This window comes from Sciurus vulgaris (assembly GCF_902686455.1).
Source record: "Sciurus vulgaris genome assembly, chromosome: 13".
In the NCBI taxonomy this organism is placed as follows: Eukaryota; Metazoa; Chordata; class Mammalia; order Rodentia; family Sciuridae; genus Sciurus; species Sciurus vulgaris.
The window spans coordinates 62,299,340-62,326,580 of record NC_136474.1 but is presented as its reverse complement, the minus strand read 5'-3'; the positions used below and the strand labels follow the sequence as shown (position 1 = coordinate 62,326,580).

Sequence of the window (27,241 nt, the reverse complement as noted above, 5' to 3'; positions counted from 1 at the left end):
AAGAGATCAGCCCCTGGACCCCACTGAGTTCCACCTTGATTTGGAAACTCAATATTTCTTACTTTCTTTTCTCTACTATAACTTGACAAGTTTCCCCATCCTTAGTCTCAGCTAATAACTTTGCCTCCTATTTCTTAAAAACAAAACAAACTTCCCCAGGCTTCCATCAGCATATCTACTGACCTTTCCTGTATCTATGCCCATAGACTCTGCTTTCCCTTTTGCTACAGATGTTCTTGCTCCTATGTAAAACCAACATAGCCCTTACACACACACACAAAAAAATGATTTTTTTCCCCAAGAATATTGCTCCTGATAGTCTCCCTTTCCTTCTCCTGAATCAATTATTTTTCCTATTAAACTTTCTTCATTAGCATCCAAACATGTAAATAATTTTTCCAGAAAAAAATTCTTGATTTACATTCCTTCTCCATCTACTGCACCAACTTTGCTCCCGTTCCCAGCAAAATTTCTCAAGAGACATTCACTGTCTCCAATTCCTCTCCTCCCAATCTTGAACCTACCTCAATCAAGCTTTTGACTCCATCAACCCAATACAACTATTTTTGATAGATATAATGTTCTATATTGTTAAAAATTCACTAATCAATTCTCTGTTAATAGTATTTGGCACAGAAGACCACTGCCCTTTTTTTAAAGCAGCTTTTTGTTTAGCTTCAAAGACACGACTTCTCATAATTTTTCTACTATTTTTCTAACAATTCCTGCTCAGTCTCCTTAGACGCCTATCCTATAAACCTTGGAGTAACCCAGGGCCCAGTCCTTTCCTCTATCTACTTTTTCTCTCAGTGACCTCATTCAGTTCTCAGGTCTTTACATACCATAAATACATTGACTTCTACCAAATTAATTTTTAGCAGGAGCCTACCCCCTAAACCTGACATTGCTACTTATATTATAAAAGATATCTAAAATTCAAATATCCAAAACTGAAGTCCTAATCCTCATCTCAAAAGCTACTATTCCCAAAACTTTCCCCATCTCAGTAAATGGCAATTCCATCCTTCTAGCTTCCCTGGACAAAAACAAGGAGTTATTCAACTCCTGTTTCTCTCATACCTCACATTTAGAAAATTCTCTTGGTGCTTCAAACTACACTCTATCCCCTATCACTTTTCACCAATACTATCACTGTGATCTTAGCCACCTTTTCCTCTCCCCAGGATTATTACAATTACTTCTTAACTGCTCTCCCCTTATTTCTATACATAACTCCTCAACTGCCATTGTTTTACTTAATGGTGGGAAAGAACATTTTAAAACGTATGTCATCCCTCATTCAGATTAAACGTCAAAGTATTTACAAGGACTATGCTCAATGTCTGATCTCTCACCCTATCACCTCTCTAGCCTCCTTTGGGACTAAATTCCCCTCACTTATTCCTGGATTCCTTACATCTGTCAATGAGCTATGCAAGTTCCCACCTCAAGAGTTTTTTGCATTGATTTCTTCTATCCAGATAGCTCTTTCCCAATATCTTCATGGTTCCCTACCTTATTATCTTTAGAATTCTGGTCATACGTCACCTTCTGACTTCTGACTGAGGCTTTAACTTCCTAAACCATGTAGGTATTTAAAATTGCAAAACTTTCTCTACCTGTAGCCCATGTACCTCCCCCTACCAGCCCCTTCCTGCTTTATTTCTCTCCAACGTACCTATAATTATCAGACATAATATATTTTATTTATTCATGGTCTTATCTCACTCAAATGTAAGCACCAAGAGGGTGAAGATTTTCTTCTTTTTTGCCTTATTGCTCAGTGTTATATCCCCACACATAAAAGAATGTCTCTGGTCCACAGTAAGCCATCTGTGAATGAAACTGATATTTAATTTTATAAGGCACGACACAACAACTTTCAGGGTTCTTTCTCTATCTCATTCAAAATATGTAAACCAAAACCCATTATTTCTGCCTATAGCCATGCCAAATTTCTTTTTAAATACAAAAAAAAAAAATTCTAAGTAAATTGATTACAATGAAGTTTTTAAAAATGAAATATTTGAAAATGCTTTCATCCAAATTATGCTTTCTAATAATATGTAATCTTATCTTCATCTCTTTATCTTATTGTACAGAATTTCCCAACAAATGTATATTTTATGGAGAAGTCAAAGAGGCATAATATATACCAAATGCATATTAGACCTACCACTGGGATCCCCATGCCACCTTATTTCTACTTTAATTACTTTAGAAATGCCTCAATAAGACAAGAATAGCAAGCTTGCAAAGCATTTTTAGTGCTGGTACCAAACTACTTAAATGCCCAGAATTAAAATAGTAATTAGAATCCATGGGCAGGAGGGTTAGATTGGAAGAAGCATCTCTATTCTAGATCTCCAGTGTAGGAAATAAGTTTAATGCTGCTCACTCTAACCCTCTTAGTTTTAATCACCAGGAACAAATCTATATGTAATTATTATTGACCACAGAGACCTGAGCTTGTATATTATCTTTACATCCACATAAAGTCTTGCCTATTTTTATTTGAGAACTCAATATCACGGATTATAGCTACTGAAATGTTTTTGACCAGGTCCCTTGCAGTTCATATTTGTTAATATCAAGTCATTAAATATAGTTAATGATAATCCACTTAAGTGCATTTAAGTAATCAATGTTAAATACTGCAAAAACACTACTTCTAACATTACCAGAAACTATTATGAAGGAAGAAAGCAATTTACTACTGAAGAAACATTCTACTGGAAGATTTAACTCATAAAATGTCAATGTGGCATACTCATCACTTACACATACTAAGACATGAGGCTTTAGTATGACATACTTTATGCAAAACACCACTGCTGAATCACACTGTGAGGGGGATACATAATTCACAGCAGCAGTTTAAAAAAGTGGTAATGATCTGTCCTCATGATGGAAACTTTTAGAATCGACAAATCTCTCAGTCATTGAAAATCTAATCCTTCAATAGTGTGAGAAGAATTCAAGATCATAAGTGCATACTATTTGACCTTTTTGTATTGAAAATTCTACTACAAAGGCTCTGGGTTGGTCTGGGAAATCAGCAATGTAACTGAAAAGAAATCAAGACTCAATCCATAGGATGAAACAAAATGATTCATAACTATCATCATGCTTCTCAGCAAATTCACAGTAACAAAATCACATTCGTCATTGCTTTTATGCCCCATCATGATTTAAAATGAAAATATCTGAGGCTGGATGTTAACTGGTCATCATATGGATTAAGCTAGGGAAACAGGTGATGCTAGTAACCTTACAATTCCTCTCCAATATCTAAATTTCTACAGGAGAGCATCCTATTTTTCCCATATAATTTCAATTTCAGTTCCTCACTATCCCTGGGTAGACAAGTATTTTATATTAAATTTTCAAAATAAGAATGTAAAACACAGGGAGTATCTGTGAATTCTATATGAAATAGAGTGATTTGACTACATGAATGAGAACAGAGCTGCTAAATCCAAGAGCAAACGCTCCAAACACTTGTTAATTAACTTAGTCCCACTTGTTAATTAACTTAGTCCCACTGCAATCATCATTCCACCCCAACCACTTATTCTATATCAGAACAATACCACTGGTTGTTATAAGGAATCTCCTCTCTCTCAAAATCCTTTCAATGCAGAGGCAGTGTTTCATAAGGAAAGGTTTATTCCAATTTCCAGACTTCTTAATTCAGCCCAGTTGTCCCCCCATACACATATTCTCTTCTCATCCCCACTGATGGTTGAAGGAAAAAACATTTAATTTGTACCCTGCACTAGTGTGCTTTCATCCACAGCCTATATACATGATTTCATTTGATTCTCACCAACCTATCAGAGACAAGTGGTAATTTTGTTTAGTAAATGCACAACACTAAACACCCAAGGAGCAAAGAATGCAAATATGTCCCTCTCCACATATGAAACTCTAATCCTAGTAACTCAATAAGAACTGGAAATATAATTGTGTAAATTTCACTGGGAGCTAAGTAGAATGTCTAAAGAGTGATTCTGCCAAAGGTAACAGCACTATCTCAATGCCAATCCTAATCCTAGGAAACAGACAAAAAGACTTGTCTCTGCAGGTATCCAATAACACTGATTGCATTTCTTCTTCCTAGTAAAGCCCCTCTAAGGAACTAAAAGTAAATTACCAGGAGGAAAGCTCAGGTTACAACAGTCTACTTAACTCAGGGGAAAAAAGGCACTGTCAAGGAAACATCACAGATATTGAACTGGGACTACTACCACGGAGGTAGAAGGCTCCACAGTTTCTCCATCCCCAAACAATTCCAAAACTTGAAGCCCTGCCAGTGGGACCCACGATCGACATGTAAATCACCCTTTTAAGTGCCAAGATTCACATCTTATTTTGTAACCTGCACCACGAGAACACATCGCTATGAAACCAAGCCCTACACGTCTCTAAAACCTCAGTTCGAAAACGTGTCACCACTGAAAGGCCTTTGAAATCCGACAGAGTCTTGATTTGAGACTATCAGCATAGACTATGGACAATTCTAAATCAAGACAAAAAGCTCCCGACCCCGCCAGCAACTATCCCTGTCCAGCCCACGTCCACTCTTCCTCAACCACAAGTATACTCCGCACACTCCGTCCGCCTGGGGTCACCCTAGGAGGGTCGGTGGACGGAGCCTCCCGGTCCCAGGCTGGGCCAAGACTAGGCCATCTTTCAGCGCTCACCACCAAGGAGGGCAGGGAACCATCAGTGCAGTGTCCCCACACCTGGAATTCCAGTCTGGTGACACCTAAGACCCCAGCGAGAGGGAAGTCCGGCACCTAGACTGAGGCCGGGCAGCACGTCCCTCACTCCGGGTTAGATCGCGCTCCGCTGGCCACCCAGCGTCCCACGCGACCGCTCGCCCCTCGGCCGGGGGAGGGCGCCGGCGCCCCCTGCCAGCCGGGCAAAGGATACAGTCCCGGCTCCAGAACGCTGCGGCGCCCGAGCGGGAGGGGCCCGCCACGTCCGCCATCTTGAAACAACCGCCACTCGGGGCGTCGCGCCGAGACCGCCACGCCCCGGCCCCCAGGCTCAGTCCCCATTGGCCGCAAGGCGCAGAGGCCCGCCCCCGCTTGCGCGGCCAGCAGCGGCGGGGCAAGAAGGTCAGGGCGGAGGGGAGGTGGGATCCGAGCGGTGCGGAGTGGAGCGCAGCGCCGGGCAGCGGGAAAGAGCGCCCGGAGGAACTACTGCGGCCAGACCAGGCCGGGCCGCCCATCTCCCCTCCGCCGCGCTCTCAGGAGCCGAGAACTACAGCTCCCGGCATGCCGTGAACTGCACGGCCGAGGCGCCGAGGCGGGGTCCGGCCCGCCCCGCTCGCCGCACCGGCCGCAGGCGCTGTCTCTGCCGCGCGCGTAGCCGTAGCCGGGACTCGAGCCATGGAGGAGGCGTCGCCCTCGCTGCTGGGCTGCAGCAAGCCGCACCTGGAGAAGTTGACCCTGGGCATTACCCGCATCCTAGGTGAGGGGACAGAGAGCCAGGGGATAGGCGAGCCTGGGGTGAGGGGGCGTGGAGATGAAAAGAGGGTGGAAAGGTGATGTGTGGGGTGGACCTCACGACGCTAGACCCAGGCATCGCTGCTAGGACTTCCGTGGTTGAGGAAGAAAGACCGGGAGCCGGGTGCATGACCAGGCCGGGGAAGGGTTTGCAGGGAGTGTTCCGAGACAGCTGGGAAGCAGGAATCCCCCCATCCCCCGCGTACTCCAGGACCTGGAAGACCTGCCAAGACGTGCATAGGGAAGACAGCAAGCACCGGGCATTTGGGGGACTGGGTTTCCCAAGAGGCATTCTTAGTCAAGGCGGTATCCATAAAACCCAAGGCTTTTCTCTGGTACCAGGGCGAGCTGGGGAAATGATGCAGCCAACCTCCCTAAGCATCGATCACCAAGCACCTTCGTGTGCAGCTCCTGAAGTGGTTGAAAGGAGTCAAAGCTTGTGCCTCCTGATGGGTTACAGTTTTTAATTCAACTTTTGTTTAGTAACTACCACTGATGGGCTAGGGGTATAGCTCAGTGGTAGCACCTAGCAAGTGCAAAGCCTGGCTTCAGTCCCCAATAGCACACACACAATAGGAACCACCACTGTTAGATGCTGGGTTACAAAGATGAAAAAGTAAACATGCTAGTTCCCTAGTAGCTCAGAGGTAGCACAGAGGAGGTGAATGGCTTTTTTGGAGAAAGTTAAAGAACATGTCCCAAAGATGATGCTAGATTTTCATAGATAAGTAAAAGCCACAATACCAAGGAGGAGAAAGACTATCTTAGGCAGGCTGAAAAGCATGCCTCAGTGCCTGCCCATCACAATTACAATACACTCGAAATTTCTCTACTGTGTCCCACAAGTCCCCATATGATCTGCTCTCATCTGTTGGTTTTCACTGCTGTGGCCACCGGGTTACCATATCAAGGCTATGACCTTAAACACACCAAACTTACTCCTGCTTTAAGCCTTTTGCAATTTGCTTGGGCTTCCAGCTGGATTTTTCTCTAAATGTCTCCCTCACAGCGTTCAGATTTCTGATCGAATTATTATGTCAGAGAAGCCATCCCTGAATGTAGTTCTAATAACATCCTTCCTTCCTGCTCTTTCCTTAACTTACTAAAAAAAAAAAAAAAAAAAAAAAAAAATTGGCAGCACTTATCGCCAATGATATAATGCTTTTTTTAAAAAAAGTCTCTTTTTATAATAGAAGTCCAAGAGCACATTATCTTCGGAATGTGTGGTTTTAAGATATGAAAATCAATTTGTTAAAAGAATAATTTGTTAATAGAATAAAAGAACCAACACCCTTCTCAATAGATACAGAAAAAGCACATGATAATATCCAACACCCTTTCTTGATTTAATAAAAAAAAAAAAAACCTGAAAATAGAATGGAATAGAGATAGAACTTCCTCATGCTGATAAAGAGCATCTGTAGAAAGTCCACAGCTAACATCATGGTGAAGCCCTGACAGCTTTCCCCCTTCAAATCAGGAACAATGACAAAAAGGTCAGAGGTTCACCAAGATTCCCTGGGAGGATTACAAGACATAGAAGATAGCCATACTCAATGTTATGATTTATTACAGAAAAGAAATATAAAACAAAATAAGCAAAGGGAAAGACACATGTGTGGAAGTCAAGGAAACCAGGTGTAAGCTGTCATGAGTCCTCTCAGTGAAACCACATGGTACTTAATTTCTCCAGCAACATGTTGTCATAGCATATCTGAAATATGTATCAGGGATGCTTACCTGCACCTAGGAGTTCAGACCTTTTATTTAAAATCAGTCACCTAGGTACCTTTTTTCTACCAAGTGCCAAAATTCCAGACTCCCTAAGGAAAAGCAGATGTTCAGCATAAACCATATTGTTTGCAACAACACTTTAGGTATGGCAAGTCACTCTTATCAGAGAATGATGAGAACCTTCCTGAGATCCAGTTCCCAGATGCCAAAAAGGGCCAGCTTTACAAGAATTTCAGTCTCAGGCCTATTGCATTTGGTCTTTTCTGCATGATAAGAATTCTTATCACTTCTGTACACATTGTATTAGAGATTCTAGTGAGTGTAGGTAGGCAGGAAAATGAAATAAAGAAGTCAAATGAAGATTTCTCCACTTACAGATGATGTACTCTTGTATATAGAAAACCCTAAAGAATTCATAAAAGTGAGGGGGACCCTGTTGGGTTTACATTTTGTCACTGTGACCAAAATACCTGATAAAAACAACTTCAAAGAGGAAAAGTTTATTTTGGGCTCACAGTTTCTAAGGTTCAGTTTATGATCAGCTGACCCCATTGCTCTAGGCCCCAGGTGAAGTAAAAACATCCTGGCAGAAGGGTGTGGCAGAGTGAAGCTGCTCAACTCATGGCAGCCAGGAAACAGATGCATGAAGGGGCCAGAGACTGATATAATCCCCAAGGGCCCATCCCCAGTGACCTACATTCTCAGTCTTTGACCCCCTGCCTGCAGTTACCACCCAATAGTCCATTCAGATTATTCATCGAATGGATTAATCCACTAATGAGTTTATAGCCCTTATGATCCAATCATTGCTTAAAAGCCCCATCTCTGAACCTTGCTAGGGAAGAAGCTGGGTATTAGGTTAGTATTCGCAAATCTTCTCATGTTTTTGTCTGGCTTTGTGGCCATACTTCTTAAATCATGTAAATGACAGCTTCCTCTGACCTGTGAATATTCACCTGCCTCAGCAAGTCTTTTCTAAGCCCACAAACCGAAACTCTTTGTATCTGTCAAGGTTCTTAGTTTCAGGCCTTAGAATACACTCTGGCTAGATTAGAAATAATTTGCACTTTATCTAGTTAAGACAGAAAGGGATCAGTTAAGGGGCAGTAGCCTACAAAATCATTGAGAGAGCTGAGGGAAGCAGACTCTATAATGAGAACCTTACTGCAAACATAAAAGATAGATGTTAAGTAGGAAGTATCTGCAGTATTACAGTATCTGTAATAAAGAAGCTGGGTGATTGAAAGTTATGTTGTTGTTGATGCCGTTGATGCCGTTGTTGCAATGCCCAACCTATGAGATCAAAATACCTCTGAAATTATGCTTCTAAGAAGGTCTCCTCTCTGCATTTTCCCTCACCTGCTCATCCCTTTTCCAAATTTATGGGTGCAGTTTTACATAGAAGAATTTTGTTTGTCTGAGGAATCCTAAATGTAGAGGAATCTAGGAAATGAAGTTTTTAGCTATCCAGTCTCTAAAATACAGGTATGCACACTAGGAAGAAGCCAAAGTAGGTATTCATCAAACCAGTCTGCAGTAACTTCCACATCATCCTTCAAGGACCAGATGGACTGTGCATTATTTCTGACATCTGTCACTTGTTCAGTCTTTATCAACCTCCCTCTGCATTCAACTCCTGTGGCCCTCGGGGTCATTATCACCCATTTTAACACATAATTGTGTAATCTTGAAGTTTTCACTTTCATTACATGTATGTCTTGTTTAATTAGCAGTAACTTTCTTTAGATGGTAGTAGATGGTGTCTACTACTTAAATTCTTTTTTTTTTTTTGGGTGCTGGGGATCGAACCCAGGGCCTTGTGCTTACAATGCAAGCACTCTACCGACTGAGCTATCTCCCCAGCCCTTTAAATTCTTAATAGCTGGTAGTAATTTCACCAAGCTGAGGATATAACAGGTCCTTGTTAAATAATCCAGAGATTGTGGATTTGGATTATTTTCTACTGGGAAGTATGTGGTGTTGCAGGGTGACAAACCACTCCAAAAATAGTGACTTGAAACAAATTACTAACTGTCCTAGTTCTTGGGTTTAGCTGGGATACTTCTCATTTGGGGTCTCTGAAATGTTTGCAATCCCATAGCAGCTAGGATTGAAATTTTCTGATGACCTTTGCACTTACATGTCTGGCCTCCTCAGTGTTCCTAAGTAGGACCTATCTCTCCAAAGAGTAGATTGAATTTATTATATGATGGCTTAGGACTCCAAGGAAAAGGGAAACTGCCAGTTCCCTTGAAGTTTAGGTCCAAAGCTGACACAGCATGTCTTCACCATATTGTTCAAAGCAGTTACATGTCAACTCCAAATTCAAGAAGGTGGAGAATCAGACTTCACCTCACAAGGGAGAAAGGAAGGAAAGAATTGATAGCACCCAACCTTGGAATAAACTACCACAAAGTTTAAAAAGTGAATAATTATATATGTCCTCTTGCATCCTTAGACACCAGACTGCCCTGAGAATATAATCAAAGGTTATCACTATGCAACCACCCAGGTTGTTGGAAAACAGTGTATTCTATCCTACTGCCCATGAAGTGTTAGGTTACTAAGACTGATGAAAGCTAGACTCTGCAGTTGCATAGGATAATTTCTGTAGAGCTATGCCAGGGGACATGCAGCAACTTTTCCACATAAACTAGACTTATACTTGGAAGAGACCAGGCTATGTGGCTTTAACTCTCAGCCTCAATATCCTTATCTAAGATGTGAATAATAACATTTATTATTCATTATCTTGGCTTTGATAGAACAGTGGTCAACAGGACCACCCTTGAAGGGATAGACAGCATCTTCCATCCCCACCAGGCAGGCACATAGCAAAGACTCATCCATGCCTAATGGCTTGAAGTTCAATCTTTTCCCTCTGTAACACCTGCTTCCAATATCTTAGAATATTGAACGGGGGCAGGAACAAAATGTGTAACTCTACATATAATACTTTTCATTTTACCATAGTATTCTTACTCCTTGTTTTCCCTACCAAGGGAAATAGTAGTATTCTATCTTACTGAAGGCAAAGAGAAGTGAGGAGTCATCTCAGGTCATATAATCACTGAATGAATAGAGAAAGACTAGAATAGGCAGAGTCCAGAATTTTTAGTTGTGCTATTACTGCATCTCAAAATTTTATACACTTTATTTATTTTTAGATAGACATGACAGTAGAGTGTATTTTGACATATTATACCTTCATGAAGTATAACTTATTCTAATTAGGATCCCATTCTTGTGGTTGTAAATGATGTGGAGTTTCTTTGTTGTATATTCATATATAGAACATAGGAAAGTTATGTCCAATTCATTTACTCTCTTTCCTATTCCCATCCTCCTGTCCTTCATTCCTCTTTGTCTAGTGAACTGAACTTCTGTTCTCCCCTTCCCCCTTGTTGTGTTAGCATCTGCATATCAGAGAAGACACTCAGCCTTCAGTTTTTGGGATTGGCTTATTTCAGTTAGCATGATAGTCTCTGGATCCATCCATTTACCAGCAAAAGTCATAAAATCTTTTTTTTATGGAGGAGTAATATTCCATTGTGTATATATACCACATTTTCTTTATCCATTCATCTGTTGAAGGGCACTTGTTTGGTTCCATAGCTTAGCTATTGTGACTTGAGCTGCTATAAACATCGATGTGGCTGCATCACTGTTGCTGATTTTAAGACCTTTGGATATATATGGAGGAGTGGGATAACTGGGTGAAATGGTGGTTCCATTCCAAGTTTTCTGAGGAATGACTGTACTGCTTTCCAGAATGTTTGTACCAATTTATAGCCCTACCAGCCGCATATACCTTTTCCCCCATATCCTTGGAGGAAAACTTTTATCATGCATAGAAAGGGTATAATCATGGAATCAATGAACCACATAAAACTGAATTAGAAGTCTGCCATTTTCCTAAAAATTTTTAAAAGTCATTTCAATAAATTCTTGTATACAGTATTTCTAGAGTCTCATAGTAAATAACTAGGATTCATTTTAAATAGTATAAAATTGGGGCTGGAGCTATAGCTTGCCTAGCATGTGCAAGGCACTGGGTTCAATCGTCTGCACTGCATATGAATAAATTAAAAAATGAAGGTCCATCAATAACTAGAAAAAATATTTTAAAAAATAGAGTAAAATAAAGTACAAACATGTAGCACTGAACCTGTGTGAGATGGAATGGAGTATTAGGATAATCAGAGAGCTGTGAGCTATAGTAATCCTTAGTAATGGTTTTATGGAGGAGGTGGAACTTGAGTGTGGCTTTAAAATATGAGTAGTATTTGGGTATGAAGAGAAACAGGAACACATTTGGGTATGTGCATCAGGAAAAGGGGATAGCATATTTAGATAGGAGCACAGGTTTCTTTTGGGGGTATTGGAGGAATAAAAGCAATGAGTGAACTCACTGACACTGCTGAAACAGAGGATTTAGACCAGGGAAGAAGATAAAAATCAAACATAATAAGGCTACTATCTTCTAGACCAGAGGGAGAACTGAGCAAAATTGTATGAGAAACAAGCCTAGGTATGGGCAAGGTCTTCTGATGGTATGCTAAGGATGGTTGAAGTAGGAATAGATTTTTGTAGCAGTGGTTTCATCAAGGCTTACAGTGACCATGATAGAAAACAGAGTGGTGCAGCATCACACAGAAAAAGTGGATCATTTGCTAGGGCTGCTGTAAAAACTGTCACACTGGCATATAACAACAAAGTCATTCTCTCACCGTTCTGGGGGCCTAGAGTCTAAATTAAGGTGTCAGCAGCAGCCATGCTCATTTTGAGACCTGTATGGGATGTATCCTGCCTTTACCCCTTCGTGATAGTTTGGTCCAGTCTTCCATCTTCACATAGTCATATTTCATCTTCACATGGTATTCTTTCTATCAGGACACCAATCATATTGGGCTGGGGATCTGAGGTACTATTCTGTATTCCTGACTCCAGCGTAGCAATACTGATTACATCTACAATAAACCTATTTCCAAATAAGGTCATATTCTGACCTTATTTCAACATATTTTTGGGGGGAGAATTTAACCATAAAACTGTTTCCTTGTTTTTTTTCGGGTTTTTTTTTTGTTTTTTTTTTTTTTTTTTTGGTGTCAGTGATTGAACCTAGGGGCATTTAACCATTGAACCACATCCTCAGCTTTTTTATTTTGAGAGAGGGTCTCACTCAGTTGCTTAGGGCCTTGCTAAGTGCTGGGACTGACCTTGAATTTATAATACTCTGCCTCATCTTCTTGAGTCACTAGGATTACAGGCATGAGCCACCATGCCCAGCATAAACCATAAAAGCTTTTATGACAGATATTTATGTCTTAGACTAAGGATTTCAAGCTTAAGACTGGGTGACCATAGAATAAGTAGAGAATATGGGAGGAGATATTGAAATGTTTTATTCCCAGGTGACTTCTCTTCTATCAAAGTAGTAAAGCACAACTCAGCTAAGACGAGAGCGGATTATTTGGAGATCTTTGCCAGCATTGAGGATAGAGAGATATGACTTACTTTGTTTCCAGTATATTTCTAGACAAAATCCATTTTTCATAATGTTCGCCTAGCTTCTAAAGCCTGAAACTCATAGAGTAGAATATTATGTTCAAAATGAGTTTTATTTGGAAGAAAAGTTAGCAGGTTTTACATCTTATAAAAGTTAATGAGGAACTACTATTCCGTATTTCTTTTTACCATTTCATAAATATATAAATTTAGCTCACTGAGAAGTTTGGTGTGAAATCACTAGAAATTTAGGATCTCTTTTCTCTTTTCAACAAGATAAATGAGTAGTGATTGAATGTGGAGTATGTTCTGTTGGTGTTCTTTCTACCAGGTAGACTGTACCATCTTAGGTTACAAGACTGAGTGTTGCCTTTGAGGGATCAAACACTTCTTTGCTTTTGTCACAGGGGATATAAATACTCATTAGAGGGACCAGATAGTCCTCGGACAGCCATCAACAGTCAATCTGTAGTGTAGAAAAGTGAGAACCAGGTCAATTGCAACTCCACAGATGTTCTTTTTCTTCCTCCAGAATCTTCCCCAGGTGTGACAGAGGTGACCATCATAGAAAAGGCACCTGCTGAACGACATATGATTTCTTCATGGGAACAAGTAAGTGTTGTCATGTGGCATCCTAATCTCCCAACAAAGAGAAGTCAACTAACATGTCCCTGAGAAGAAAGATTAGGACAGGAAACCTATTCTTATGTCAGCTACAGTTGCCTTCTATTATGGAATGCCACTTTCCCTGCATTGAAATGTCTCCCCTGAGCCCTGGTAAACCTTTGATGTCAATGGGTATTTGAAGCTGTTCACAACAAAACTAAAAATCCAGCAAGGATAGGAAAGGAGACATATTACTAAGTATCATGCCAGGCAGAATGTGGTTAAGCATTATAAATAACTACTGACCAGATCCACAGCTAGTGCTTTCCAGTTTTCCTCTGATCTTTCATTTATTCAATAAAACTTTAAAGCTCCAAAAACGGTCCAGGTATCCTGCTTGCTATCGAGCCTTGGGGATTCAGTGTTAATTTTTTTAAAGGCACTGTTCTTCCTCTTGATTGTACTAAGATACAGTGTAAATTGTTAATAAGCTTAATTACAAACTAGACTGAGTACTGTGAAGTAGAGATGAAGGGAGAATTGTCCAGACCCTGACCTAGTCTAGAGGTTGAGAAAAGGTTTTCCAAAGAAGCTATGAGAAGTTGTTAACCTGACAGATGGGATCTGGGAAAGAAGGGGCTTTTGATATGTTCCAGGGCTTTGAGATGGAAAGGATTACATAAAACATAAAAATAGAGCATAGGAGAGCAAGATCACAAGGACCAGGCATGCAAGGCTTCATGGATTAGAATTTTTGTTCCATATCTTGAGAGCAAAGGGTAGCCAGTGAAATGTTTAAAGTAGGAAATTAAGAAGGTCAGTTTTCTGCTTTGGAAAGATCAGAATAGCTGTAGAGTAGCAAATAGATCTGACTGGGGCTGGTGGCTAAGAAATAACCCTGTCATTTAGTAAGTATCTGCTAATGTGTATCATCTAAGTTATTTCCTATTAAATGAATTATAACCCTACAAAGTGAGCATGGTATCTTCATTTTATAGATGAAGGAACTGAGGCTCAAAGAGGTTAAAGAAGTTGTTCTGGGTCTCACAATTACCAAGAGATAGAGCCAGAATTTGAGTGCAGAATTACCTGCCTATGAACACATACCCTTTCTGCTGTGCATGGCTGCCTCTCTAACAGAGACAACACTGGGTGTCTTGCCCTCAGCAGCCAGGCAGCCCCTGGCAAAGTATGTAGTCCTGCCAGTGTGACTCCTCTCCCTGGGTTGAGACAGCAGCAGCTTTTCTGGAAGCTTAGTAACTGGTAGTTGAGATTTTCCTCCGGGACTTCAGCTCAGCAGTACCTCAACTTTTCTCAGGGATTTCTCAGCCCCCTACCTCCATTTCAGCTCACAACTGATAATAGAAAAAGGAAATTTCAGACAGTGTCTGTTTAAATCTTTTTTTAAATTTTTAATTAACAAATAATTTTATGTATTTATGGGGTTTGATGTGATATTTCAGTATATATATACATTGTAGCATTATCCAATTGGGCTAATTAGAATATCCCTTGCCTCAGATATTTTTAGCATGTCTTTGTGGTGAGAATATTTAAAATCATTTCTTAGCTATTTTGAAATATACAGTAAGTACATTATTAACTGTAGTCCCATTGCTGTATAGTGGAATATCAGAACTTGTTCATTCTAATCCACTGGCCAATATCACCTCTTTCCTCCTGCCCTCCCGCAAACCTCTGGGAACCACCATCCTACTCTACTTCTAAGTTTGCCTCTTTTAGATTCTGCTGTAAGTGAGGTCATACCATGTTTGTTTCTCTGCGCCTGGCTTATTTCACTTTATTACTAAAATGTTCATACTATTCAAAGCAATATGCAGATTTGGTATAATCTCTATCAAAATTCCCATGTCATTCTTTGCCAAAAAAAAAAAAAATCAGTCCTAAAACTCATATGAAACTACAAAAGACCCCAGATAAACAAAGCAATCTTGACTAAAGTGAACAAAACTAGAGATATCACACTGTGGGATTTCAAAATATGTCACAGAGTTTGAGTAATCAAAACAACATGGTACTAGCATACAAACAGATATAGGAGCAAATGTTGAACCAGCTGATCCTGGCAGACCTGTGTGAGAAGGTGAGAGAACAAAGTGGAGCAACATTAAGGCTATGACATATTATGCCACTTATTTAATGAAGCAGTTTCTGAGTCATATTCTTTGTTTCTTATATATTCCCCAGAACTCTTTAAGGAGACTACCCATTTGTCCCAGCTTTACCTGTTATAATATAGTTTATTCATTTGGAGCATACCTTCCATAGCTAGTTTCCATGGCTAACATCTGTAATGGATCTTTATTGGAATATGGTCCACCTCCTAGACAGTATGTCATTATTGGGTTCCTGTTCAACTTGGGCTGATACCTAGAGAATATGGTAACAGAAGTGGATGAATAGCCATCAGAGGTCTGAAAGGAAAAAGATTTTTAAACTAAGATAGTTAATCCTCAGACATACTCAGTGGGAGGATTTCTGTGGAAGTGCTTAGAGGAGCTGGCCTTTTGAAAGCCTGTGGGTTGCTTAAAAGTTGACAAACAAATGTACAAGGTAGAATTTAGAGTGTGTACCTTGGTTTTAAGATGCTGTTTTTATGTCATGATAAAACATTGGTCACAATAAAAAGATTGGAAAACAAAAACACAAAAAAAGGATTTAAAAAATGAAGAGTTCTCTAGGATCTAACCACCTAGACATACCACTTAGCATATTTTTGGTTTTGTGTGTGGGTAGGGGTACACAATACAAAGTGGTCCATGGAGTCCTTGAAATGTATGTCAAGTGTATTAGGTCTGTGCATGTTTCTGGGCAGAGAATTCCTCAGATTCTCAAAAGCATACAAAGGTTTTTAAATAAATTTTTCAGTCAGAATGGGGCAATATACTACATACTATTTTGCTACTTACTTTTATCTGTTAAGCAATAGAGAACAGAAGTTTTGAGTTGGTTGGGAGCTCCTTCTTTCCTCACCCAAAGGGTGACTGAGGAGTCTGGTTCCATAGGAAAAAGCTTGGTAGAGCCACCCCTGACTTGTGCCTGATTCCAGAGATGCCTGTGCCAGAGAACACTACATCTACTTCTCTAGGGAACTGATCCTACAGACCTCTGTGCTTGGAGACATCCCAACTAGGGAACAGCTGCCATGTGGTATACTCAGTGTTCACAACTGCATACATAGCCAGAAAAGGCCCTCAATGAAGAGGTTCCCCGCCACTACCCCTACCCCTTTGGGCAACTATCGCCCTCTTGGAAGCTCACTGAAATAGGACATAGCAGTAAGGTTATGGAGGCACTGTGGCGTGAGGAAAACAGCTTGGAGTAGAAGTCTAATGCCAGCTCTGGACCCTTGGCTAAATACTATAGCTTCTCTGGGTAACTTCATCATTTGTAGAATAAATGATTTGAAACCAGTGTTTCTAAAGGACTCATCCAGCTATAATCTAATATTTTGTGATTTTGTACAGATCCAGGAAGAAAGATTGAAAACTAAAACCTAAAAGATCAAATACCTAATGCAGATCCTAAGGTTAGCAAAAAGTAAACAACCTCTTCCCATTTCACCCTCTGTTCTTTGAAAAGCAGTTTCCATCTGCCTGACTTCATGCAATTGTATGACTCACATTCATTGTGCCTGCTACCTGCCTTGTGTAATGTTGGTATTTAGTAAGACCTAACGTCTTTGCTGAGCTTTTCATCTTTCAGGCACAATGAAAGCATGCCTCTTAATACTCACAGCATCTTGGTGCCAGGAGAATCCTATTATTGTTATTATTAAGCATTTCAGTGACATTGCATAGTTGCCAAGTGTTTTACGATTCTTGATTGATTACGTTCCCAATCCCCAGATAAAAATTCAGTGTACTGATGGTAAAACTATGACTCACAGAGACCAAATGATTTGGTAGAATATCCCTTTTCTTTTCAGCCTTACTGACTCTACAGTCTACAGAGTGCAAGTGCATCCCTGTACCAGTTAACCATCCTTTCTTTCTCCTTCCCCCACATCCTTTCCAAACTTTAGTGACCAGTGTTCTATTCTCTGCATTTCTGAGATGAACTTTTTAGTTTCCACATGTTGTGAGAACATAGGGTACTTGTCTTTATGTGCCTGACTTATTCGCTTAATATAATATCCCCCATTTTCATCCATCTTGCCACAAATGACAGAATTTCCTCTTTGTGGCTGAATAATACTCCACTGTGTATAAATACCACATATTCTCTAACCATTCCTCTGTTGGTAGACACTTAAGTTGATTCTTGTGAGTAGTGCTGCAGTAAACATGTAAGTGCAGATGTCTCTTCAACATACTGATTGCAATTCCTTTGGATATATACCTAGTAGTTGTTTTGCCAGATCATATGGTAGTTCTGTTTTTAGTTTTTTTGAAGAACCTCCCCACGGTCTCCATAATGGCTATACTAATGTACACTCCCACCAGTAGTATGTTAAGAATTCCCCTTTCTCTGCATCCTCACCAGCATTTTGTTTTATCTTTGAATTCCGCATATATTCTGGAGTTAATCTCTTTTTCGATGAATAGTTTGAAAATATATCCATTCTGTAGATTGTCCCTTCCCTTTGTTGTTTCCTTTGCTGCTATGAAAATTTTTAGTTTGATAAAATCCCATTTGTCAGTTTTTGTGATTTGTCCTAGCATGTTGGTTGGATATGCTGCATTGTCTTTCATTCCAGGTGGGTGCCTTAGTATTGTATCCATGTAGCTTCTTAAGCAGTAATCAAAGTTAGTCATGTGTATAGGTGTCTCTGTGGCATTGGGGATTACACTGCCAGGTGGGATGCAACTCTCTAAGGTTGGATGGGTTCGCTGGAAGGTCTGGGTGCAGTGTACCTGGCTGCAGGTACAGATACCTACCTGTTTCTGCAGGTCATGTGGAGGCAAAACCACCCCAGTGAGCCCAGGTAGGTGCAGCACAGCATGTCCAGTAGTGGGGCAAAGTGCTGGTTTGTGTCTGAGGACTGCATGGGGACTAGGGCATCCCAGTGGGCCCAGCTCAAGTACCTCTCGATATCAAAGGAGCTGCTCAGGTGACTTTGCAGGGCCTTGGGAGGCCAGCCTGCCTGCTCCAGTGGCCTTCCAGCTGTTTTCCAGGACCAAGGGGAGTGGTTCCCACTACCTCAAAAGGCCAAGCTTCTGATAGCAGCAGTTTGTTCATCTGCTTCTTGAGACTGCAGAAGGATGGGTAGGGCTTCCCATCAGCTTCCTGGGGGTGCCTCAGTGAGCCAAGCCAGTCAGGGAATACTGCTCAGATGCTTCCCTCTGCCCTACTCCAGCCTCTAGGTGGGCATGGCCACCTGTCTGCTTCCCAAAGACTCTGTAGACTGAGCCACTCAAGGTGGGCTGCCCAGCTACTTTCTGGGACTAAGGGTGAGGGGTAGGGCTGCCTAGCTGGCTCAAAGGTCAGCCAGGCTGCTGGGGGCATCTGCCTGGCTGCTCCATAAGGTGGAAAGGTCTCAAAATATTGCTGTGCAGCACAAGCCTAGGATGGGGTTCTTTTTCTAGGGTAGTGGGCTTGTTTGATAATCTGGCAGCTTCCCAAACTGGGTTTGGTCCTCTGAGAGCTACAGGCTTCTCTAGGAGCAAATGCCTCAGATGGCCATGGCATTAGTGAAGATTGCCAGAACCTCCTACTCATTACCCTTCCCCTGTCAAGCAAAGTCCCTCTTAATTTAGAGTTGATCTAGAGAGGGGGTGGTAGATACCGTGTGCCTAAAGGCCATTATGTATGATTGTGCTCTGTGAAGTCTCTGCTATATCTCCACTGTACTCTAGCACTGTCTCAAACACTCCAGTGAAGTGTTTGAGATACATCCTTTGTTGTGGAGAGAAGCATGTCAGGCACCTCTAGTGAGCCATCTTAATTACCCATAAATCTTCTTCCTTGGATTCTAAAGCACCACCCTCTTCTGATTCTTCTCCTACCTCTCTGACTCTTCTTTCATAGTTTGTTTGGTTTTTTTGTTTTTGTTTTTGTTTTTGTTTTGCCCTTCACAGCTGCAGAACATTTGTCTGTTATACATTTGTCTCTGTATAAATTTGGAACGTGTTTGGCTTCAGGAAATATAACATTGAACTAACAATAGTTTAAAGAAAAAGGAATTAAGATCTGCAAGTAGTTAAGTCCTGATGTAGACAGTTGGAATTGTCAGCCCTGACAATGTTAAGCCATTATCTCTGGAATTCTTTTGTCCTTTTCCTTTATGGTGGCCAGATGACTGCCAAGAGTCCCACCTGTCATCTCCAAGCTCAAGGCAGGAAGAAGAGGTAAGGGGTGTCTTCAGCCACATCCATCACCTTTTTTTTTTTTTTTTTAAATATTTATTTAGTTGTTGATGGACCTTTATTTATTTATTTATATGTGGTGCTGAGAATCAAACCCAGTGCCTCGCACATGTGAGGCAAGCATCTGCCACTGAGCCACAACCCCAGTCCCAACATCCATTACCTTTTAACAGGAGAATGAGTTTTCCTGAAAACCTCTTTGGACTTGTGTTTACATTTTAATGTCCAGCACTAACTACAGAGGAGGTCTTTAAAGTAAGTATTTAACAAGACACACACCATCTCAAACAAAATGAGGGTTTTGTCAAGGAGGAAGAGAAAGGCAGATTTGCATAAGTAAACCATGTGTCTGATACAGCCTCTTCTATGTCTTGCCTCTTTCCTGATTCTAATGCCCAGCACAGTGTTTACTCTATAGCAGACACTTAAAAAATATTGGATGAATGAATGAATCTGATAAAACACCGAAGTCAGAGGGTAGAACTGTCCTAAGGCTACCTGACTGCTTTTCTACAGTCCTTAATTTCAGCCCTGAGACTACTTCACCCAGGAGCTTTAAAGCAAGCAGGCTGCAGATGTGAAGCTTTCTCCCCCAACCCAACCACTCCTACCACTTGTAAAACTTGATCCTGATGATTAGTTAATATAATAATATATGAGGACAATACTGTTCTGAAGACTATCATGGTGTACCCGGATATGGCAAAATGTATGCTACATCATGTATTTTACAGGGAGACTGATGATTGTGTGGAGAAAGGATTTGGAGCAAAGTATACTTCCTCTCTTCTGGGTCTTAAGCAGTTCAACTCTGATCCTAAACTCTTACACCTTACTCAACAAAATAATAGTTTCTAGTGAACCCTCCACCTTTCCTTAGAAGGAACTTTGAGAACATTTGAGAATCTGGAGTCATGCCATCTCTCCACAGCCCAGGTTTTCCTTCCAAATGGTGAACTGCTCTCCCCAAGAAGAGTTTGATTAGATGCACTTATGCTCAGTGCTTCTCCTTGGTGGGTTTCAAGGGCAACCTTTCATTTGGCTGTAGTTGCAGACTACTCAGCAAGGACAAGCCCTACAGAAATACAAATTTCCATCCTCTGTTCCCTTTGCTGACCTTATCCTGCATTTGCTGCCCTGCTCCCTTCCCAGATGATGTGACCTCTAAAAGAGGAGGGAACTGTGGAGTGCAGGATTGTCTACAAGTAAAGAAGGTGAGCAGGAGGCAATGCACAGCACTTTGCTTGAGACTCAGGCAGCTCTCATCAGAGTTTTCTGGGAATCTAGTTGATAGCTCCCCAAACCGATGAAGTAGTAACAGTTTATGGTTTATTCTTTACAGTAACTTAAGAAACTTTTGTAGTTAGCCTCCTTGGGAAGAGGGAAAAAATGTTGGAAATTAGGAGCTATGTGACAGAATCATCATTAGACTAGAGATAGCAGTACCATGTTGGAGCAGTTAGCTGTCATTCCAGATTCTGGTCAGCAGGGTTATCCTTCCTTCTTCACTTTCTCGCCAGATCCTCCCTCCAGTCTGGAGATGCCCCTCTTCCATTCACCTTCGATATTTCTTCTTCCTTCCCTCTCTCACAACCTCCCCACCCCACCCCACCCCCCAAAAAGGCTGAGCACAAATCTTCCTGGAGAGAAGCCTTCTGAAGTGGGCAGATTACTTTCTTAGCAACAGCAAACTATTTCCAGATTGACCAGAAGAGAAATTAATATGGCAGTAATTTGAATTGCTGGCCAGGGCAGAGAAGCCACCAGAAGCAGCAGTTCCCTGAAAATCCCACTCAGAAAAGCTAAACATGGTAGGAAAGGACAGAAGCACTGTAGGACCTCAGGTGTGTGGAGCAGAAAGATACACGTGGGGAAACAGCTCATGGGCCAGGGTCCACAGTCCTTATATCAGAAGGACAGTGTAGACTTAATGGTTCACTTGACAACTTATATGTTTATATTAGTATTTTAAGTATTTGTTACTGACTTTTCCTATTTTATGAATTTTGAATTTTTTTTCAAATTCTGGTATAAAATGTTAAAATTCCATTCTTGGGTGAAAGAAATGCTGTAACAAATGTATAAATACTACTACTGAAATTCTACAGCCTAACTTGGAAGATGAACAATGCCAAGTAGTCTACCAGTCCTTCTCTTCTGGAATCCCATGGAATTCCCATTAAGAATAGCTGGTGGTCAGGAGTAGTGATGCAGGTCCATAATCCCAGCAACTCAGGAAGCTGAAGCAGGAGTTTCACAAGTTTGAGGCCAGCCTGGGCAAATTAGTGAGACCTTATTTCAAAATAAAAAGTAAAAAAGGGCTAGAGATGTAGCTCAGTTTAAAAATATCCCTAGTTTCAATCCCCACTACCACCACCAAAAAACAAAAACAAGAACAAAAAAAGACTGATAGACAGCTTTTTTCTTGTCTCTACCACTAGATGGCACTGAAGATCAAAATCTTCAAGTGGATGCTGATCTTCTGGGGCATAGGAGCAAAAATCTTGTCAGAATAGTGTTAACTCTAGGCTTCCTTTGCAAGGATCCCAGGAGTGGGAGAAAGGCATTCTGTATGTATGCTTGTTCACTTAGCGAATGGAGAATATAGCCATACAGGAGGCACTAAGGGCAAGCCCCAAACTCCATGTAACTTACCAAGTAGGAAATAAATTAGCCTAAGGAATCTGAGAATCCCCTCACTTTCATATCTCTAAAATTGGGAATTGGATGGTAATGAGGAAAAATTTTTAAAAACTGGTTCTTAAAGGAAATTTAACACTGGATTCATTAATTAAAATCACCCACAAACTTAAAGCTGTCCCCACGTCTATAATTCTTGAAGATGCTATAGATAAAAATCATAATTTCTTAGTCTTCTCTCTTCCTGACAAGCTTATATCCCTCACCTCCAGTGGCTTGTAGATTCAGTCTTAGAGTTTTAATTCTTAAAGCTAGATTCACATGGTTTAAAATGACATGTTCAAGGCTGCTCAAGGTGCATGACCAAATTGGGAAGTGAACTCAGATTTTCCTGCTATGTAATACTTCCCCACCCATTGGATGCCTAGAATTGACTCACATTATGACCTGAAGCAAACTTGACATACACTGGTCAGTATCACATCTTAGAAGGATCCAGTAAAATAAAAGTTTGGACAGAGTTACAAAAGAGTTCTCTTTTAAGATGTTCTTATTTGTCCAGTAATTTATTTCAGAAGATAATATGTGAGCATGGATCTGAAATTCCTAATAGTGATTGCTTTGCTCCAACATTGTCAGACTTTCCCTAGGGCCTCCTCTCTCTCTCATCACATTTCCCTATCTCCTCAGCTTATTCCCTTTGAGTTCCTTTTCCAGCTGGCTGTCAGGGCATACTGTGGCAGAGCAGATACCTAATCTACTTTATCTAGTGAAGTAAAAAAGAAGCAGGGGTTGATGACTCCACTTGCAGACCCCATACCTGTCCAATAGTTTTATAGGTAATTATCAGTCTTCCTATTTCAGAGATCTGAATATGGTGAATCATGCCCCCAGTGCTTTGAAACATAGGCCTGCACCCTCTTTCCTAGCCCCAACCTTATGCTTGGTTGCTTTGTGATTCTAGAAAAATAACTGTGTGATGCCTGAGGATCTGAGGAACTTTTACCTGATGACCAATGGCTTCCATATGACATGGAGTGTGAAGCTGGATGGTAAGTCACCCTCCTTGCTGTTAGGGAACAACATCCCTGGTGGAGAGGTTGGGTGGGACAGCTCTGGGTACTCACAACTTTTGAGTCTTTGAATGTAGACAGTTTCTATGGGTGTTCAAGTACCACATTCAGAAACTGAATTTTCTCCCAATGCTAATAGATATCTAGTGCTTCACATACTTTACCCTGTTCCAGTGGCTGTCTGGTACTGACCAGGAGCTTAATTTAGAGGCTTCCTCTAAATAGGCTTGGGATAGACTGGAGGAAAACGTTAACTACAGAGAGAACTGGAACTGAAAGCCCCTGATTCCTTTATTTCAGAGCAGACTTCTGATAGTAACCTGAAGTGAAACCCCATGCTGCCTGGGAGCAGCTGTCCATCTCTTTCAGACTCCTTCCTTAATTCTTACCATTGTGAAGACTTCAGGGCTTTAACCCTCAAACCAGAACTTTTCCTTCTCTTCCTGTAGCACCTCAGCCTCAGTCACCAACTGCCTCAGTTTGCAGGCTGTCATCTTGCCTTAAATGTGTCTAGACTAACATATTTGCATGGTGTGTGTGGGGACTCACAACTTTGTATATGTCAGAGCTTGCAGCTGCTATGTAGACATGAAATGCAGCACTGTACATTTAGGTAAGGAGTTCTTTAAAAAATTCATAAGCTAGGAAATCTTGTTAGAGTCCATCTTCTTCCTGACACAGACTTGCCAGCCCTCACCCCTATTGGCCTTTATTGCCTTCTGCTCCTGCAACATCCCCATTCCTGCATCTACTTATATCTTAGGAAGTACCCTAAACCTCCCCACTGCTGTCCCTAAAGAGGAGTGACTTCTGCTGCATGGCAAGTCCACACACCTGTCTTGTCTTCTTCCCTGCTTCCACCTCCTACGCACACATCTGAGTTACCTTTTTTGGTGATTCCCAAAGCCTTTACAACTGTCTTCCAAAGCCTTTACAACTGTCTCCCATAGCTGATCAGAGGTACTTTTAATAGCTTACTAATGAATATTTAACTTTAGTTTTAACTTAGAATCATTTCTTCTAATGGCAAGACGTCATCTGTCACCAGCATCAGTACTTTCTCTGGTAGCATGGCCATGGCCTTTGGAATCTGGAACAGTAGACAGGGGACAGAGACTAGATTGACTGACAGACTCTCCCTGCCTACATCATGAGGACAGGCTAGCTCACTCTCAAGCCTGCCTCACAGAAGAAATATTACATGAATATTTCATAAACAAGTCTCTGGTCATAGTGCAACATTGTCTGTAACTTGATCTCAGTCCTGGTCTTTTTGTCACCATTACTATACCCATTCTTTACTAAATAGTTTACAGTACTGACAGAAAAGACAGTAGAGTCAGCTTCCAACATGTACTCTAGTGGTCTTTTCTTCTCAGACAGTCCATTGTGGGGGGTCCTCTCTGCCACATCCCATGTGGATGAGAAAAAGGTTAACTGCCAAAGGATGATGTTGGCAGTTCTTCTATCTCTTATCCCCAAAATTATTTATCTACTCAATAACATACAAGTGTCAATAAAAACAAGAGTGGGTATGATGGGTCTGGCCATACCACCTCTGACCTCTAATAACAACGACCTGGAGTAGCCCAACTCTTTTTTATTTATAGACAGACAGGTAAAGTAGGCAAGACCAAGAGGAGCTTCTTATGTGATGAATAAGATAGGGTGGAGTTAGGGGAGCCATTCTCTCAGGGCAACTTGACAGGGAACTGTCTGCTTCTGCTAGATAAAGATGGCTTGCCACAGTCCATGGTCTGTACCAGCTGTTTTATTGCTTTCAATCATTCCATTTTTTTCAAAAGTCAGATTTCTAAGTCTGTGTGCCACCCTGTGTCAAGGATTCTTTCTATACAACAGATAAGGAAAACATGCAGTCTTCCTGTTCCTTACTTACACCCTAATCACAGAAGACAAGAACCAAGTGAGAGGGGCTGCCATATTCTCTCCATTGAGAAAGAGAAAATAAGGTATTTTCCATCATGAAAGCTTATAATAAGAGAAAAGTTCCAGTATACAATCAAAGCTGTTACTCCTTTGAAAAGTATAATTGTTTATACAGAATATTAGTTAAACAAGAGAGACAGAGAGTGGAAATATCCTTAAGTCATTTACTCTTCAAATGAGGTTCCCAAGTCCAGATTTTTTTTATCTCTTCTTGAGCATCCCTCTCTAAACTTTTTCTTCAGCTGCACCCTAAATGTAGTAGGGACTGTTCATTGCCTGTGATCCCTGATTCCCTTTTTGTTTTCTTTTGCATGAAAGGTGGGTGCTTTGGGCCATGCAGCAAGTGAGCAAGCCTCTTCTTCCTACCTTCCATCAGATGCCTCAACCATGTGACCAATAATAACTGAATTTATAATGACCATTATAACTAGGCCATCAACTTTTTGTCATTCTCCTTTTTAATGTCTCCATAGAGCACATCATTCCACTGGGCAGCATGGCAATTAACAGCATCTCAAAACTGACTCAGCTCAACCAGTCTTCCATGTATTCACTTCCTAACGCACCAACTCTGGCAGACCTGGAAGATGATACATACGAAGGTATCTGGAGGAACTTCTGCTTTGGGTTAGAAACGAACTTGCTTGCTTCCCTTTTGTAATATTAAGACCCATGGGAAGAGGTTGTAGCATTGTATTACATTCCACCAAACCAAAACCCTTCCCACTCATAGCTCCTTAGACCCTGGGGGTGAGCAGCAGCAGCAGCAGCAACAGCCTGTATCAACAAAGGAAATTCTCATGAAGGAAATGCCAAGTTTGGGATCTTTGTTTTGTTTTCCATACGTGGTTCAGTGCCGAGTACACAGTAGGCACTTAATAAGTACATGCTGAGTGAATGAATGTTATAAATTAAGCTTCACTTCAGTATGGGGGGGCGTTCAGGGAATATGATAGTGTAAATACAGCCCCTTTCCTCTCCATTCCTACATCCAAGCTCTTTTCACTTCTAAGTGAAATGGCTTATAGGTTAAGTAGCTGCTAAAGCCTCAGAGGAGGGCTTTTCAGTCAGAATTGTTTAGCTGCTTATAACAGAGACCCAATTACATTATCTAAACTAAATAGCAGTTAATTTCTCTCATAACATGAAATCTGGAACTAGGTTGAAGTCGCTGCTTGAGAACGTGAAAGTCTCCCTCTGACTTCCTGCAGCACCAGCCTTTGGTATGGTTTTCATCCTCATGGTTTAGGATTGTGGGCTTTACCTTCTAATTCAGGTCTGTGTTTCCAGCACGAAGATGAAGGGTAAAAGACAAAGAACAATGACCAAAAAATGTCCTTGGCAAAATCTCTCCCTGTTTTTTCCGGAAAACAATTATTTTTTCAGAAGACTCTCCTAATAGCCAGTGGCCAGAACAGAGTTAAAAAGCCACCCATAGTCTGACAGCTAGACCTAAAGGAATCTCGGGAAATGTTTTTATTTGTGCAGTATTACCTCCTCAAACAGAATTGGGGTTTAATTAAGAAAGAAGAATGAGTAAACAACTAGAGTCTAGGCCTCGAGGGTTCATTTAAGCTCCGGCAGAGGGAACTGATGTAAGGCTGTCTCCTCGCACTGGACAAACAACTTTAGAATAGTACCAGAAAAGTCCAGGAACAAAGATTAGAAAGTGATAAGTCCTGGAAAAAGCCTGTCATTCAGAACTATGGAATCGCCAGCAGTGGGAAAAGTTCACATTGGCTTAATAAATGGGTTTCTCTAAAAGGCAAAGAAGTAGTTATATAGGCAGACTAGGTCTTCCCTGCCCATGAGGTTGGAAGAAAAGAAGTACTCTGTAGAGGGTACTTAACGAAAGTACTAAGCCAGGAGTAGGGACTACGTTGCTCCT

General features: G+C 41.1%; 2 protein-coding genes across 11 annotated transcripts in view; one reads left to right on the top strand and one right to left on the bottom strand.

Moving 5' to 3' along the window:
- KIAA1328 overlaps nucleotides 1–5,056 on the bottom strand; it is a 301,449-nt gene extending 296,393 nt beyond the window's left edge. For 3 of the 7 annotated variants that reach the window (XM_079108528.1, XM_079108529.1, XM_079108530.1), the window contains exon 1: nucleotides 4,749–4,918. Coding sequence is in view for 2 of the 7 variants with exons in the window: in XM_079108525.1 (XP_078964651.1) it covers nucleotides 4,939–4,996 (58 nt within the window). In the remaining 5 variants the exon portion in view is untranslated. Of the gene's footprint in view, nucleotides 1–4,706; nucleotides 4,919–4,938 lie in introns of those variants that run through there. The other 4 variants (XM_079108525.1, XM_079108526.1, XM_079108527.1 and 1 more) reach the window with 3 other exon arrangements.
- A 189-nt stretch (nucleotides 5,057–5,245) lies between these two features.
- The window catches only part of TPGS2 (tubulin polyglutamylase complex subunit 2), a 37,039-nt gene continuing 15,043 nt past the window's right edge, over nucleotides 5,246–27,241 (top strand). For 2 of the 4 annotated variants that reach the window (XM_079108594.1, XM_079108593.1), the window contains exons 1-4: nucleotides 5,246–5,481; nucleotides 13,291–13,370; nucleotides 23,298–23,385; nucleotides 25,827–25,955. In XM_079108594.1, coding sequence (XP_078964720.1) covers nucleotides 5,400–5,481; nucleotides 13,291–13,370; nucleotides 23,298–23,385; nucleotides 25,827–25,955 — 379 coding nt within the window. In that variant the 5' untranslated portion in view covers nucleotides 5,246–5,399. The remainder of the gene's footprint in view (nucleotides 5,482–13,290; nucleotides 13,371–23,297; nucleotides 23,386–25,826; nucleotides 25,956–27,241) is intronic. The other 2 variants (XM_079108595.1, XM_079108596.1) reach the window with 1 other exon arrangement.